This window comes from Numenius arquata, chromosome 10 (assembly GCF_964106895.1).
Source record: "Numenius arquata chromosome 10, bNumArq3.hap1.1, whole genome shotgun sequence".
Classification (NCBI taxonomy): Eukaryota; Metazoa; Chordata; class Aves; order Charadriiformes; family Scolopacidae; genus Numenius; species Numenius arquata.
The window spans coordinates 9,565,653-9,580,972 of record NC_133585.1 but is presented as its reverse complement, the minus strand read 5'-3'; the positions used below and the strand labels follow the sequence as shown (position 1 = coordinate 9,580,972).

General features: G+C 41.2%; 1 protein-coding gene across 1 annotated transcript; it reads left to right on the top strand.

The window, feature by feature from the left end:
• Nucleotides 1–927: 927 nt before the first annotated feature.
• On the top strand, nucleotides 928–15,167 carry PLAC9 (placenta associated 9). Its single transcript, XM_074155095.1, has 4 exons — nucleotides 928–1,412; nucleotides 12,371–12,471; nucleotides 13,425–13,545; nucleotides 14,978–15,167. Exons 1-4 carry the CDS (start codon nucleotides 1,355–1,357, stop codon nucleotides 14,986–14,988), a joined length of 291 nt encoding a protein of 96 aa, XP_074011196.1. The 5' UTR covers nucleotides 928–1,354; the 3' UTR covers nucleotides 14,989–15,167.
• Nucleotides 15,168–15,320: the final 153 nt, after the last annotated feature.

The following is a 15,320-nucleotide window of genomic DNA, read 5'->3' as shown; positions in this document are numbered from 1 at the left end:
TTCTCACAGCTAATTTAATTTTTATTTCGTAAAAATGTTAGCTTACTAACACCAGCCCTGAGGGCTCAATGCACACTGAGGTTGTTCAGTGCCCTGGTTTGCTCAGTGCCTTGAAGAAGCTACCAGCTAAATTCCAGTCACAGAATCTATATTACTGAGGATATTTTGCCTTGTAATTGAGTTTGCAATCTAGCTTTGTTCAGAAGTCACTGAGGGTGATTATACTTTGAACTCTACAATAGCATCTCTACAGGCTCACTTTCAGATACCTCATTCAAATAACATGATTTTCTGACTGCTAGAAAGGTGACAAAGGTTAAGGAAATCTGTTCTAGTTTGCAGGTTTTTATTTTCAATAATTAGAATGCTGTTTTTTTATCCTTGACAATGGTCCTTAGGATTAAGTAGGACACCTTAAAGGCATTTCACCTTTTACTAGCAATAGTTTTAAAAAGGTAACTCAACCTAAATGAATATGAGGAACGATACCAGGAAGGAGACACCTTAAGTCTTTGAACACCGGCCTAGAGGGGTCAAAGCCTGCCACTTACCCAGTCAGCATCCATGAACCTCAAGACAAACAGTAAACATTTAATTAAGATCCTGCTAAAAATCACACACATTGCCAGGATACAATTAGCCATGCTATTTTTCGCACGTGATGTTACCAAGTCTAACAACCTATTTGAAACACCTTCCAAACCTAAAAGAGCTTGAACGACTCCTCAGGAGCTCCTCTGATACCATCCAAAGACAAGGCACCACAGGCAGTTGTCACCTCCCACAGCGCTGCCACGCTTCGTCCAGCAGGACTTCCATCTGCCCAAAAAAGATTTTTCTGCAGTCTTAAAAATGAACAAGTAATGGAAAAAACCCTGTAAGATCACAACATCTAAAGATAACTGTGTTTTCCAGTGTTCCTGCTTTCCCCGCCCTAGATGAAACCCTCCAGGGAAAGAAACATCCAGCACCCCTTCCTCCTCCTCTCTCCCTTCCTTTTCTTGCCCCACTTGCCATTTTTACAGGATTCGGAGCTCTTCAGCACATTCCAGTTGCAGACTGCATAAATAAATACAAGGGTAAAAAAAAAAAAACAACCAACCTTTGGGGAGCTTGGACCACCGCCAGCTTGGCTGGGTAACTGGCCTTTGCGTGGAGCTGGAAGGGTGTTTTTTAAAAGGAGGGAAGCAGAAGAGAACAGCTCAAGAATCTTGGCTCAGCCTGGGCATATTTCCTCCTAACTCTGGCTAAACCTCAGCACGAACGGCTGGACGGAGGAGTCGATGCGAAGCCGGGGAGGGAGGCTGCGGGGCTCTGCACCAGGACTACGGCAGAGCTTGGAGAGCCTGGAACCATGCTTTTCCTTTGGGCGCTGGCGTTTATTTCAGTCCTGCAGGAACGAGATCTTCTAGGTAAGTGATTCTGAGCTTGCAAAGCAGAAACTGTAGCTTAACTGTAGCACGGTCTAAGCCTTTGCACCAGGCGGGAGAAGGAGGTAAAGAATTGCTTACTCTATGGGTGTTGTATGAAGGTGACACAGGTATGTGTCAAAATTCTGTGGGAATATTGTTTTTAACAGGAAAAACTCCATTGTTGTGCTATTAAAGTCCATCCTGGAGGCATATTGCTTCAGTAAAGATTTTTCACTTCTCACAGGAGGTACTATCACAGTGTGTTTTCAGAAATTTAGAACTGCATTCAGGTGCTGCAGCAAGTGCCCTGCATTTCCATAATTAGTGTTCTGGCAGCCTTAATAACACACACACTAATCTGCTCAGAAATGAGATCAAAGTTCAAGGGGAATAAAGAAAGATTTTCCTTTATTTAAGTCCTTCTTTTGAGATTTGCTGGTAACAGCACTGTGGGTTTTTTCTCTTCTGCTTTGGATTACATATTCCTGAGATTTTGAGGCAATAACGCCTTCTCCAAATGCTTTGGGAGTATGAAGTATAAACACACAGCATCTGATAAACTGACATCTGAATTTAACTTTCATTAACAGCAGATTAGTGCTAGACTAACCTGTAATCACACTGTAGCCGACAGTGTGACTGAAAGCTATTCAGTTTGACTAGTTCAAGGGTTTATAGTCCCCGTGTAACCACAAACCTGGCTTCCCAGCCTGTTTGTATTACGTGTTTGTGCTAGCTGAGGCCCTGCTTTATTTTCCCTCTGCTCTTACTTCTTGACAACACACAATGTTTGTATTTCATGGCAGATTAATAAGTTTCCATTACAACCAAAACATTTCCTGAAAAAATGCTAGTCCCTTCTGCCCTCAAGTCCTAGTCATCGTTCCTCACCCTTTCTCCCTCCCACACAACTGGCTTTGTGATGTTTATCAGTGATGAACTGAAATATCAATATCCTAGCAAGGACGCTCTAACTTGTTTTCACTCCAGAAGTACTCAGTATCCTCTTCTGAGTTTCATGAGCTCCACAAAAAATCTGTGAAATTAAAAATAAAAAAGCTGGAAGAATGTTTTTATTTATTCCCCCAAAAGTATGGTTTTGTTTAAGCTGAAATCATTAGCAAACTCAGATAAAATCCAGCCAAACAGAATAGTACTTGAATAATAACTGCAGCAGAGACTAGTACTCAGTATCATTCCAGGTGGTAGTGCTTGATCAGGGAATCATTTTCACTGCCTCAGTGGAGTATTTTACGTGAGGTGGGAAAGCTTGTGTCCATCACAGCCAGGGCAGTACCGTGGCTGGCTGGCAGACTTGAAAAGGTCATCCCCACTTTCCCTTTGCTACCTTGGAGTTGGGGACTCTAACATTTGATTTCATTACATATTCTCTCCTTCAACCCTCATGGATTCCTCTTAAAAACAGTTCAGTGTTGGCCAAAGAAGAATTTACGTTTTAATCCAGCCATTAGGGTGAACAATCTCATGTTCACGGAGCTCAGCCTTCAAAGAGCTCGGGAGGAGAGGCCGGCGCGGGACCCTTCTGGAGGTAACCACGTGCTGCTGCCTAATGGCCACAGCTTCTAGTTCTTTGCTGTTGTTGCTGGGTTAGTTTGTGGGGTGCTGCTGAAATGTAGCGTAGGATGTAGCCTGGGGCACTGCAGCATTCAATGCCTGCCCCATTTAAACGTGACTCCGTTCTTAAAAAAACCTCAGGGCAAATTGTTCTGAGGGGTGCAGCACCCCAACAGCCAAGTCTTTGCTGCATGTTTATGTATGGCAGAGGGGTGACCTGGACTCCTCGGGTAAACAAGTAGCTGGCAATGGGGCTGGCCCCACTGACATGCTCCATTTAGCTCTGCAAACCAAATACTGGGGGTGCTATGAGGGAGAGAGCAGCAGGAGAGCTCAATCGCAGGCATTGCTGCTCAATACTCCACACCCTGACATGATTTGTTTTTAAACAGCAGAAGTTTCATTTGGTTTTAACAATAAGTAAAAGTAAACCAACATTCAGCTAACCTATTACAACTCCTCAGGATATTTTGGATCCTCTGATATCAACGAGCAGTATCAAAGCTGGGGAGACCTGTAAGATTTTAAAGTGAAAGGGGCTATTATAAAGGAAATACGCAGCAGTTAGAGCGAAATTGGAAGAGGAAAAATCGCTTCAAAACAGCCTACTTTTGCCCAAAATTGACCACTTGCATTCTCACAGAACATTTTGCCTCCAGAAGATTGAACTAACTCCATTGTAGAATTAAATCCACAGTAAAAATGATAAGAAGGTCCCATCTTAAACTAGAGTTGGGTTCATATTTCTCTACTAATAAACCAGGAGCGGTTTAACATATACCCCATGATAATGTATTTTCTATCCTTATAGAAACCTACTGGGATTTTTGTCTCCAATGCAAGGATTACAGCCTTTGCAAACACTCATCTCTGAGCTCCAACAAGGAAGGAGAAAGAAAGTTTGTCACAACAAAGTGTACCGAGATGTAGGTGTGTTTCTTAAGACCATGAGGCATCTGGAGATAGGGGATCTGTACGGAAGTGAGCCTTTTTACAGATTTATACAAGTGTAAACTCCTATGTTTTGTTATATTTAGTTAAAGGGAATTTATTAAGTTCTGTGGACTTTGTGACGTCCATGTGTAAAGCAAAGGTTAATATCAAGCTCCAGAAAAGTCTGGGGTCTAGAAACACAGGACTCCCGCTGTTCATCTGCAGGATGCGGCTGTATTTACAAATCCAGATGATCTGCTCTGGTTGAAGCAGTTGTGCATCTTGGCCATGAACGTTGGGATCTAGTACATATATATGTGTGTATATATACATATGTATATATATACTTAGATATATGTATCTCACTATTCTACTTCCTGAGCTGTTGCAGTACGTATGAACTGTCTGCCAGAGGAAAATATATCTTCAAGCAAGTTCTTAGACTTGTTTAAGTATTAGAACAAAACTACAAGAACCTTCTTTCATTGTACTATCGTATTTCTACTCCCATAACTTACTCATTTGCAAACTACACAACCACAGAGCTGACTGATTAGTCACAAGCTCACCTCCACCCTCTCCCCGTGACCGCAGCTCCTATTACTAAACGCAGAACAAAACCCATGTCCTCATTAAACTGAAAACCTCTTTTTTATCTCCAGATACCAGTGGTCATCTTCAAATTGATGGTGGCGTCAAACACTCGTGTATCTTGCCTCTTCCGTTCTCAAACCAGCCTTAAACTCACTCATTCTGTGTAACATATTCTTTACATTTGCTATGACATGGCTCCTCTTCTTCCTAAAACAGTCCATCCTGTTCTCCACACAAAAATATCTCCTGTACAACTACTAACTCTTATCCTCCTAACAATTTAGCTTGGTTTCCAAAACAAACATATATTCACACAGAAACAATACATAATAAAGGGAAAATTCTGTTTGCAGCCCAAAGCATGAGCGTCCCATCATAACATACAGCAGGAATTAGAGTATAATTTACCTGCAAATTACATAGCTCACATCTCTTATCAGTCTAATTCCCTGCAGTCATTTCCCACTGCAGCAGCGAGCACAAGAGGATATTCCCTGGCAGCTCGTTCATAAGACCAGCACGTTGGGAACATATTCCAAGCCAACAGCTCCCTCACAGGAACATTTTATTGTTATCCTCCTTCCTTTGAATGAAAATATACAAAACTTAAGTGCCTCTTCGAATCATAAATATGGTAACATAGCAGAGGAAAAGTGGTTTTTCAAGTAGTAATTTTGCTTCTGGCAGATGACCATGGCAGGGACCCTAGATTTTGCTGTGGCTGAAAAAAAGAGCGCCCACTGGCAGCAGGAACTCTCCCTGGCCCTGTGCACTCCCCCTCAATCACCACTGCTGGGTAAGCGAGAGCCGAAGCTCCTTTGTGAAATGACAATGACATGGATCATAATAGCAAAAACTTCCTTCAGACGAAGTAGTTTACACAGAAATACATGGTAGGCATCTCCTAGTTAGGAACAATTTCTATCAAGTCCCATTTCTGATTTTGCATATTTCACACAAGCACAAGTGAGGCACATAAGGACCAGAACACATCACGACATGGCAGCTCACAGGTAGGTGGATGGGACAGACAAGTTAGAGAAGTGAGAACTGGTAGCCTGATACCCTGACCCATCTTCACTAATGCAACACATGAGATTTCCTCTTTGGTCCTTCTCTTTCAGTGAAAAAAGAACTAAAATAAATTCAATCGTAACTGATCTAGGATCTGAAACAATATTCATAGCAGCGTATTCTACATCTTGATAAACAGATTATGAACCAGGTCTGCAAGTTTGGAACTTGACCTTCTGATACGGTTATTTAGCTTCTAAAATTAATATTAAAAATAATAAATTTGATAGAAGAAACTTATTTCAGGATGTTTCTGTTATGGATGTTTCTGGAGGCTCATGAATCTTGGATATGAGAAGAATCCCTTGGATTTTGTTCCATGTTTGAAATCCTTCCAAAACTTGGCATTCAGGTAGCAGCTGAAATATACGGTGAACATATAGATTACAGATTAATCCCTAATCAGGTATTAAAAGCTTTCAATGTACCTTCTTAAAATGAGTTAAAGCCCCCAAACCAACAACAAACCAAACCAATTCTCCTCTGCCCCTCAAATTCCAGGAGAACTTTCTACTGTCAATTGACTGTTTACCTTCCATCTCCCACTTTGGATATTCCGCATTTGCCCTGTATAGAATTTGCAATGTTATTATGCCATAAAAGCTAGAGCCTAATAAAGATGTGTGTACATATATATATTTATATTTGTGTGTATATGTATAAGCAAATCCCTGCAGTTGCCTCCAGTGTAAAGCATAGTAACATATTACAGTACATAAAAAGTTAAGAAATTTTACATATTTATTACAATTCCTTCAGACTTTGTTGCAATCACTAAAGGCAAGGATTCGCTAATCTTTAAGCAACTAGAAACTCTGAACTCTAGAAAGAGGTTCGGAGGTGCCTAAATCACAGCTAAGCATTAGGCAGTGTTTTATGGATTACAGCCTCTAAGATGCTCTATGTTCAGTTAAAGATATGCTCCTGAGCGTGTAAGAGCTTGAAGACAATCTGCGCATTAAAAAGCATGTTTGATGGCACACGTTCTATCCAAATAAATTATTTTTGGCATCCTAACAATAAAATTTAATGTGAATTAAGTTATATATAATATCACTCTGGTGATAATGAAATTGGTAGCGGTACAGAAAGTTTATCCACTACTTCCATATCTAAGGATGCCAACATAATTAAGGGTTGGCATAACTGGAAATTAAGTTTGATGCCTTTAAGAGCAGCCCCCAAAATTAAATACAACTAACAGTCTTGGCTTAACATAGTCTTAGGTCTCAAAACATTAATACTGATAGTACTAGTATCAGTTCAGGTTCAAAGCAGTTGAACCTTTCCTGTATTCAGCTGCAAGTTAACTTCACCAACCAGTTTTGTAAACCATGTGATTTCTTGAGCTAAGACTTCAAAGTTATATACACATTGAAGTGGAGTCCAAGACTTACATCTAGACAGGGAATAATTTAAGCAAGGATCAGCAAATCCCTTCAGAGGCCTGTTGCATTCTTCCCAAACTGGTTAGGGAGTTCACCATTTGAACTTGATACTCAAGTTCATGAGCTTTTTCCTATTGGAACATAAAATCCATTATTACCCCCTCCATTTTCTCATTAAAAGCTATCAGGCCACCTTATGCTATATGCTCCAGGAGTAAAACGATACTGCTAAAACTAAGGCAATGCAAACAAGAACACAGAGCATAGCATGTTTTCGTGGAGGGTTATACATGTTTTCCTTTATTCCCCTTGGTCTATGGCATGATTTCAGGCTTCCTTATTTGCCATCTGGTTACTGTTTCAATCTCACTTGACTTTCATTTGGTTTGTGGCCTGCTTTGTTTTACCCCCCCCTCCCTCCCTCCCTCCCTGCTGAGCACAACATGAACTCCCAGTTGACTTTCAAAACCACACCAGTCATAAGATGATGGAAAAGGAATTTTATAGACTTTAAGACCAATAGGGAACATTATGGTCACTCAGCTTGACCTTCTCCGTAACACGGACCAAAGAACCCAACCCAGTAATTTCTGTATCAAGCCTGTAACTTCAGTTTCACCAGCAATGCATCTTTAGGAAGGATACTTATAAAGACCTACCAGATCTGTGTGATGGCGTACTTCAGTTCTGTCAGTCTTAGTAACAGCAGCAAATGACAGTGAAGAGACAATTGCTCGGGTTTATTCTGATGTTTAACATTAGCAACTACTTGGATGATCAAAATGAACCATTTAACAGCATCTGGATAGACAGAATCCCAATGGCCCTAGAAAGGAACTTCTTCAGGGAGTGTGTAGAAGCAACCTCCTGGGGGCTGGGGGAATATATCAAATGTACAGAACGCAGAGGAACTTAACTGAGAGGTATTTTAAAACTAAAGCCTTCGCTCTTAACCTGTTTTGTTTGCTAAGGTGGTTTTAATTCTTACTTGAGTGCTCTTCCTGTCCCCTGCTCTAAGATCAAGTTTTGTACAGTCAAGCTGACCACAATACATAGATCTTTACTCTTCATCATGATCCTTCTTTCAAACATTAAGCATGTTCTTCTATTAAACATAACCTTATTGGTAACAAACTCAGAGATTCTCCATTTTTCTGCTCCATCTGCTGGTTTCTGACTGTATCACAGCACGGGGCCGTCAGAACGACCCAGCTTTATGGGCACCGTCAAGGTTGAACAGGGGACAATCAGAGGAAAAAAGGCACGGGTCATTTTCTTGTCTTGAACAAGAGAGTTCTGATTCTTGATGGAAAATAACCACCAATATATCAAATAGAACAGACTTCAAGAATTGAACTAAGCGTCTCGCTTGCAGGAAGCATCAGGTGGGACTTTGCAGATGGGAAATTAACTGAAAGGTAATGTTCTCTCTGCTACATTGAAACAAATATCCATTTACAAATATCCCATAACAGTAATCCATTACGTTTCAAATGAGATATTCAAGACCTTGAAATACACCTCCTACGCACTTGCTTAAGCTGTCGTGTTGCAAATAGCCACATATTTTAAACGCATAATTTATACAGAATACAAAGAACAGTTTACTTTTAAAAGCTGTTAGCTTTAAAATTTACTGTCAAAGTTTTCTACATTTACGCATGTGCTTTGACAGATAGGCAAGTAAAAAAAAATCTTATTTACATTTTAAAATAAAAAAAAAAAAAAAAAAATAAAATCTTTCTTCAGCAACAAGAGAGCAAGTACATGGAAGTATCCTTGAAGGCCATTAGTCTTTGGCTTGGATGGCTTGCAACCTTCCATTCTTCACTCCCTTTACGTGGTGACTGCTGTTATTACGTGAGGTGGAGATGCTGCTGGAGAGGGTCAGTGCCAAAGGCAGACTGTGTCATTTTCTCTCACCAGCTGTAATACAGAGAAGGGCAGCACTCATAAGCGACACATGATTCTCTTTGAGCACATGGAAATTATTGCTTCAGCTGAATTGTCTGACCATAGTGACCCAGATACCTGCCATATTTCCAAGGGACCGGATGTGTCCTCTGAACAGCCCATCCCAGAGATAAAGACTGTGGGTTAAGAGCTAAAGCCAGACAACAAAATAACAATCAGGGTTTTTAGGGGCCAAAGCCTCAAGCCAAGGCTCAGAAAACAGAAGAAAACTACACTGTCTAAAGCACAGGCTGCCCAGCCAGCAGCAGCAACCACCCACCTGAAGTAGCCTGTTCTGGTGTGGTGGTGAAGGGGCGATCACAAGCGGAAGAGCACCTCTGCTCCGGTGTTGAAGTGGCTAACCAGACACAGACATGCCAGCCCTGGCTGAGAAGGTTTCTGCTGGGTCAGCCCTCAGCCAACTCCACACTGTGAGGTCTGGGAAGGAGACACGCTTTGGTTTCTACTAACTCTTACCACTCGCTAACAATAGCTATCAGGTGGTTCCTGAGACACTTAGGCTTCCACTGTTTGTGAAATTTTAGGCACTGCACTAGTCCTGTGGTTCTGGGTAACATTACAGTCCTAGGACAAGACATTTCCTCCCCCTTTGGTCAGCCCATAACAGTTTATAACACGACAATGTGCTTTGAGTGCTGGAATGCTGTCTCTTTCCGTGTCAGAAGAGAGGAACCAACCACCCCAAGGAACCAAGCACTACCGAGTCCTGCATTTCACAGCAGCCCCTTTACATAGTTCTCTTGATGGGCATGGGCACATGCACACAAATCTGTGTGTGTTTTGCTAACCTCACAGTGAGATGCAACAACCTTACGTTGGCTATACATCCCTATCATGGCACACCCTGCTTTGAACAAATGACAGTAGCATCCATCCAGTCTAACCTCCCCATCCACGTACACCTGCCTAGAGTAGCCATCAGCACAATGCTGAGGTTTGTGATGAACAGAATCCTCTTTCACACAGAAGGGCTAAGCTCAAGGAATGATTACAGTGGCATTTTGGGTAAGACCTTATATCATTTCTGCTTCAAAAAGTCACTTTGCAGATTTAAGGTCCTGTATGAGGAAGAAGGTGAAAGGAGCCCCTGCCCACCATGCCATTAGCAGTTTGGAAAGGCCAGAGAGTCTCTGGGTCAGAGACCGATTCAGAGTAGCTGTCTGAAGGCAGCTACTTCTGCTTCTCCTGCAGCAGGCCTCTGGGCTTTCTTTAATGGGCCAGCAGGATAGAAGATGCATGATCAGAGGAGTGGCCAACACTAACTTGAGCTAGCCAGCATTAACTCTCTTGCATTTTCCATTTGTAGGGAACAGACAAAACTAAACAAGCCTGGCATGTAACTTACAGCTGGCCAAACACTCCTTTAACAGCAGCATACAACTGGTGCTGGCCTGTACCCAAACTTTCCATCCAACCTTGTGATCCAGCCATCTACAGCTCAGTTAATGCAGTGAGAAACAACCTCCTGGGGGATTCTTAAATTCTTCCATTTGCTCTTAGTCCACCTAATGATTTCTGCTGCCTCTTTTTCACAGTTCATTTGTAGTTAGCTCTGGGAACGTTCTCAGCAGTCAACAACCGATCTGCAGTTACCTCATCGCCATGCCTTCTGCTTGCCCTTGGTCCTCTCTCCAACGCGGTGAGCAGCAGTTCAGCGTACAGCTGAACAGGGACATCAGGCTTGATGCTGACAGCTAGAGCTGGGAATATTGGAAAGGTGGAAATTTTATTAATCTCTGAAAGGGGAACGGAGCTTAACTTGCTATTATCCTATTATTAGGAAAAACAAGGTTTGTAGAGTAAGACTGGCAACTGCATTGCAACCTCCATTTCTGACACAGCATTTCAGTATCTCCATATTGTTCCAGCCATCACGGAAAAAACATGTAAATAAGGAAAAATTTTAAGAAGTAGCATGGCTGACTTGACCACTAAGTTATAAGGTATCAACAGTCCCAAAACACCACCAGCAGCAACAAAGAGGGGGGAAAAAGGCAACTGCAAAGCAGCAAGTGTTTAAGTATCTGCCCTATTTCATCAGTCTTCTGTGAACAGGTGGATTCTTTGGGATTCTGTCCTAACAGCACCACCTCCTGGCCAGTGCACCAAAAAAAAAAAGAAAACCCCAAATCAAAATCTTACTACAAATAAACAACTAAAAATTCTTATAAGCTCTGGCAAACCAATTTAGAAATAATGCCATACCTAGTACATCAGATCACATGTTAATCTTCTCATTCTCTCTGCCCTCCACCCTCCAATTTCAAGGATACCATTCCAAGTCAGAGTACATCTCTCATCCCATCAAACTGCAAAGGCCACAATCCTTACTGACACGTGTTTGCCATCATCTGATACCTATGCTCCAGAAATCTTGGCACAGCCTTGCGGTGAAGCACTGCAGCAGTTCCAAATCACTGCTCGCACAATAGTACTGAAGACAGAACGAGATTCTCTTCTTATGTTTCTTACTGTTCATTACAACACAAGCTCACAGTTTCCTCTTTGTTACAATCAAATGATAACAGAATGAGTTACTGCTGGTTTCTCATTATCACAGTTTCTTCAGGCCTCAAACAAGAGCAAGACCTAACTTTACCAACATGGAGCCAGATATGTTATCACTTCAGTGGGGTTTAAAATACTCTGCTACAGTTCTATACACACATTAAAATCTAAATGTTACTGAACTTTGCACAAGTTATGAAAAGGAAATTGGCTCTGTTGAAGCACGGACACCAGCAGGTACAGACTCCTCGTGGAGTAGAGCCAGCAGAATGAAACGTTCAAAGAGCAAGAGTTCATGAGCGCTGAGAGGTAAATACAGATAACTGACAGAGATAAGCGACTTTGTATACAGCACCATATATGAGTGACTTGGTCAGCAAATGGCCTCAGCTGTACACACTTTTATTATTTGCCTTCCCATTGCAAAATCAGACTGTTACGGATGAGTTTCTGGCACAGTGGAATCACCAGCTTGTATCCAATTCAGGGCATAAGTGGAGAAACTTAGCTGCTCTTCAGAGCTCTACCATACCAGCCGCTTCTGAAGAAAGCTTAAGAGGAGCTAATGTTTAAGGCAGATCTTTCCAATGCTTAGGTTTTATACTTGTAGAGGCAGAGTTGCAGTCTATAAACTTACCTTACACAGGCAGGAAAAAACACATTGTGTAAAATCCCCGTGGCAAGAGAAAACACCTTGTTTCAACCAACTTTGACAACGTGTACAGGCAGAGACGTTCACAGCACTGGGGTATAGCTGTAGTTATTGGGAGAGAAGTTCAATTTCTACCTGGGACTCCTACATTTGGTTTCCTAAACAATGCTGTTCAGCATGCAAAACACCACTTCAGAAGTCAGAAATGTAAGGACTGCTATTAAAACGCTCCTGCTAATTAACTGGGGCTGTTTTTCCAGCTGCTGCAGACCCTGTCAGTGTGTTACCTGGAAGTTTGGGAAGAGGAAGCTGGTGTAACGAACATGATACAATTCATGAACGCTTAGATATTATTGAAGAGGTAAGAGCTATTGCACTGGTTCCCGGACCTTACCAGACCTCTGCCCCATCCTTTTGACCAAAGAAAAGAAATAAGAATGATGTTTCTAGACACCATCGCTTCTTGATGTTTTTCTATGCAAGGCCTGACTATTTATTTCAGATGTCATGATTTGTAACTATCCATAAAACCATTATTACCGGAAACATATAATCTTAATGAATTCCAAACAACTGATTAACTAATCACTGAATATTACATATCAGCCTTTTCTAAAATGTTTATAACTGTGCTTTAACATAACAATCTCAGAACTGGTATTTGTAAAGTTTCACATCTGCTCGTGGCTAGATATGAATTCTGCAGGTGACTCCAAGGCCAATGGAGGAGTTCCTGCTCACTCCTGCAGACACCCAAGGGCTAAATGAATGAACTCTATGACCGGTATTCTAGGATGTCTGCAAAGTTGTTTTTTTTTGTTTTTTTCCCTGGTGTCTTAAGCACTCACAAGGATACATATCCAGTGCTAACTATTTCCAGCTGCCAAACTGCATGGTGTTGATTCTCAAATGGTAACGTTACCTCTCTCCTGCTCTAGTGCCAGCCCTCTTCTTTCCACCCCATCAGCTCCTCTCATCTTCCGTGCAGATTCTTTTCTTGGATATAACGGTGGCTCAGAAATGAGATAGAATTAAAAAGAAATTGCAAAGCTCCCTCCAAGAAGTCAAATTATGATTCGTTATACAGAGGTTCTGTAATTTAACTCTTGCGAAATAAAGTTTTAATACTTCCTGCCACTAGAGGCCAGCATAACAGAAGAAATACTTAAATCTGCACTGCGCAATATAAATAAAATTAGCTGTCAGTATTATGGGACATTAGATTTGCACTTCTGCTAACACATTTATTACAATTCCTTCCACTTGACCCGTTGACTACCCCCTTTCTCCATTTGTCTCCCTTGTGTTTATTAGAAGGTAATAAAAACAGTGGAGCATCTAGAATCAGAAGTCAAGTCACTCCTCAACATCATCGGTGAGACAACTTCGAATATCCCCATCGCTCCAGGAACCCCACTTATCGACATTTTTGATGGTAAGTATCAAGTGGGATATAACTGAAGTTGAAGACGGTGTCGCATAGGTTATTACCAAATATGCCATCTTTTCTCCCCCCCAAGATGTGAAGTAATTCCTTCATTCAGCACAGTGCAGCTAAAGGCCTCGGCTGAAATGCTGGGTCGTTTTGAACACCAGGTTCCAACAAACACTAAAAAGAGGGGGGGAAGAACAGGGGAAAAAACCCACCCAAACACACAAAACCCCAGCTAAGGAGCTAGATAGATGAGCTAAACAAAAAGGTTGTTAAATTGGGGATGTCTAAAGAACATCGAAGTAGCCCACCAAAATGAGTAAGGCTGCCACAAAGAAGAAAGCTGCGTCTTCTTCCCCGTTGCAAAAGTGAATAAAACAAGAAATAATGCAGCATGAAAGACTCAAGCAAAACACAATGCAAAGCTGTCTTGCAAGGACAGCGAGCCACTGAAATGACATGACTGTAGTTTCCCCAGCACTGGAAATGTTAAACAAGCATCACACCTTAGGATGTGATGGACTAAGCAATCTCAAGGTTTCTTTCAGGTTAAAGATCCCAAGATTCTTTAGTTTCACATGTGACTAATGACACAAAGGAGGGCAACAAAACACAAAAAAGTTACTGAAGTTATCATCATTTTAGTATCTTAAATCCAATTCTGACACACAAGCCCCTCACACAAAACATGCTCCTGGATAAATGTTTTTGGAATAAATTACAACAGAAATCGCTTGCATGAGACCACCTATTCTACGCCGCTTCTTACAATGCTCTGTCCTCTTCATTGTCTGCCCAAATATCAATAGTGCATTTAACAAGGTGAGAGACACTCCTGGTGGAAAATAAAAAGGTATGAGCATCCACAGACACGTTTAGGAAGTGAGTTTTGTCAGTGCTGGGTTTTTCGTTTGTTTGTTTACATACACATGCGCGTGCTATAGTGCACTTACATGATATAAGGTAGGCTCAAAGCAGACAGCAGTGGAGTTTATGTTGGTTTTTAGTTCTTGCAGTTGGCTGTATGGATCTAGTCGCCATGACGTGTTCTCAACAACTATATTTTTCATTAAAACTTCCAGTTTTCTATGAGAGGCAGTTAATAGGTAACAATTAAGTTACTCTCCTGCAATGATAATTTATTTTAAAAAGAAAATTATTCTAGTAAAGTGTTACAATGAATTTAAAATGGAAACCCTAAGTCAACCTCAGCATATTTGCAGCACATCTGTAGTAAATACTATTGAGATAGAGCTTGCAAAAACTGCCAAATGGCTCAAGAATTGCAGAGCTCTAGGACCTTCCTTCTGTGATTTGGTGACTCAAAGTGACAGGATTTAAAGTAGCAGGATTCATGTTTTAAATGATGTTTATTTACAAAAATTGATCCTGATCTGATAACCAAAAGTAATTACATCAACTCTTCTCTGTACAGATACCAGCTGAGTACTCTGAAGCCAGAAGACAGCCGAATGTAACAGCATGGTTGTCATAAACAGTTGCACTTTTGTTCCTGTAATAAACTTGTGTTTCCAGAATTTGAGCAGGGATGAACAATCCTCAGCTGTAGTTTGCCTTCTGTATTCCAGTGCTTTATAATAAAAAGGTATTTGCTTTTAGACACTATTTCAAAGTGTTATATTTTAAATCTTTCAGCAGCCCTAATTAGTCAAAACTGCATTTCAAACACAGCACTTGCAGTAAGAAAACAGGATCAGGTGGGGTCCGGGATTAAAGCACAACTAACAAAGTTCCCTCAATTCAAAAGCTTGCTCCTT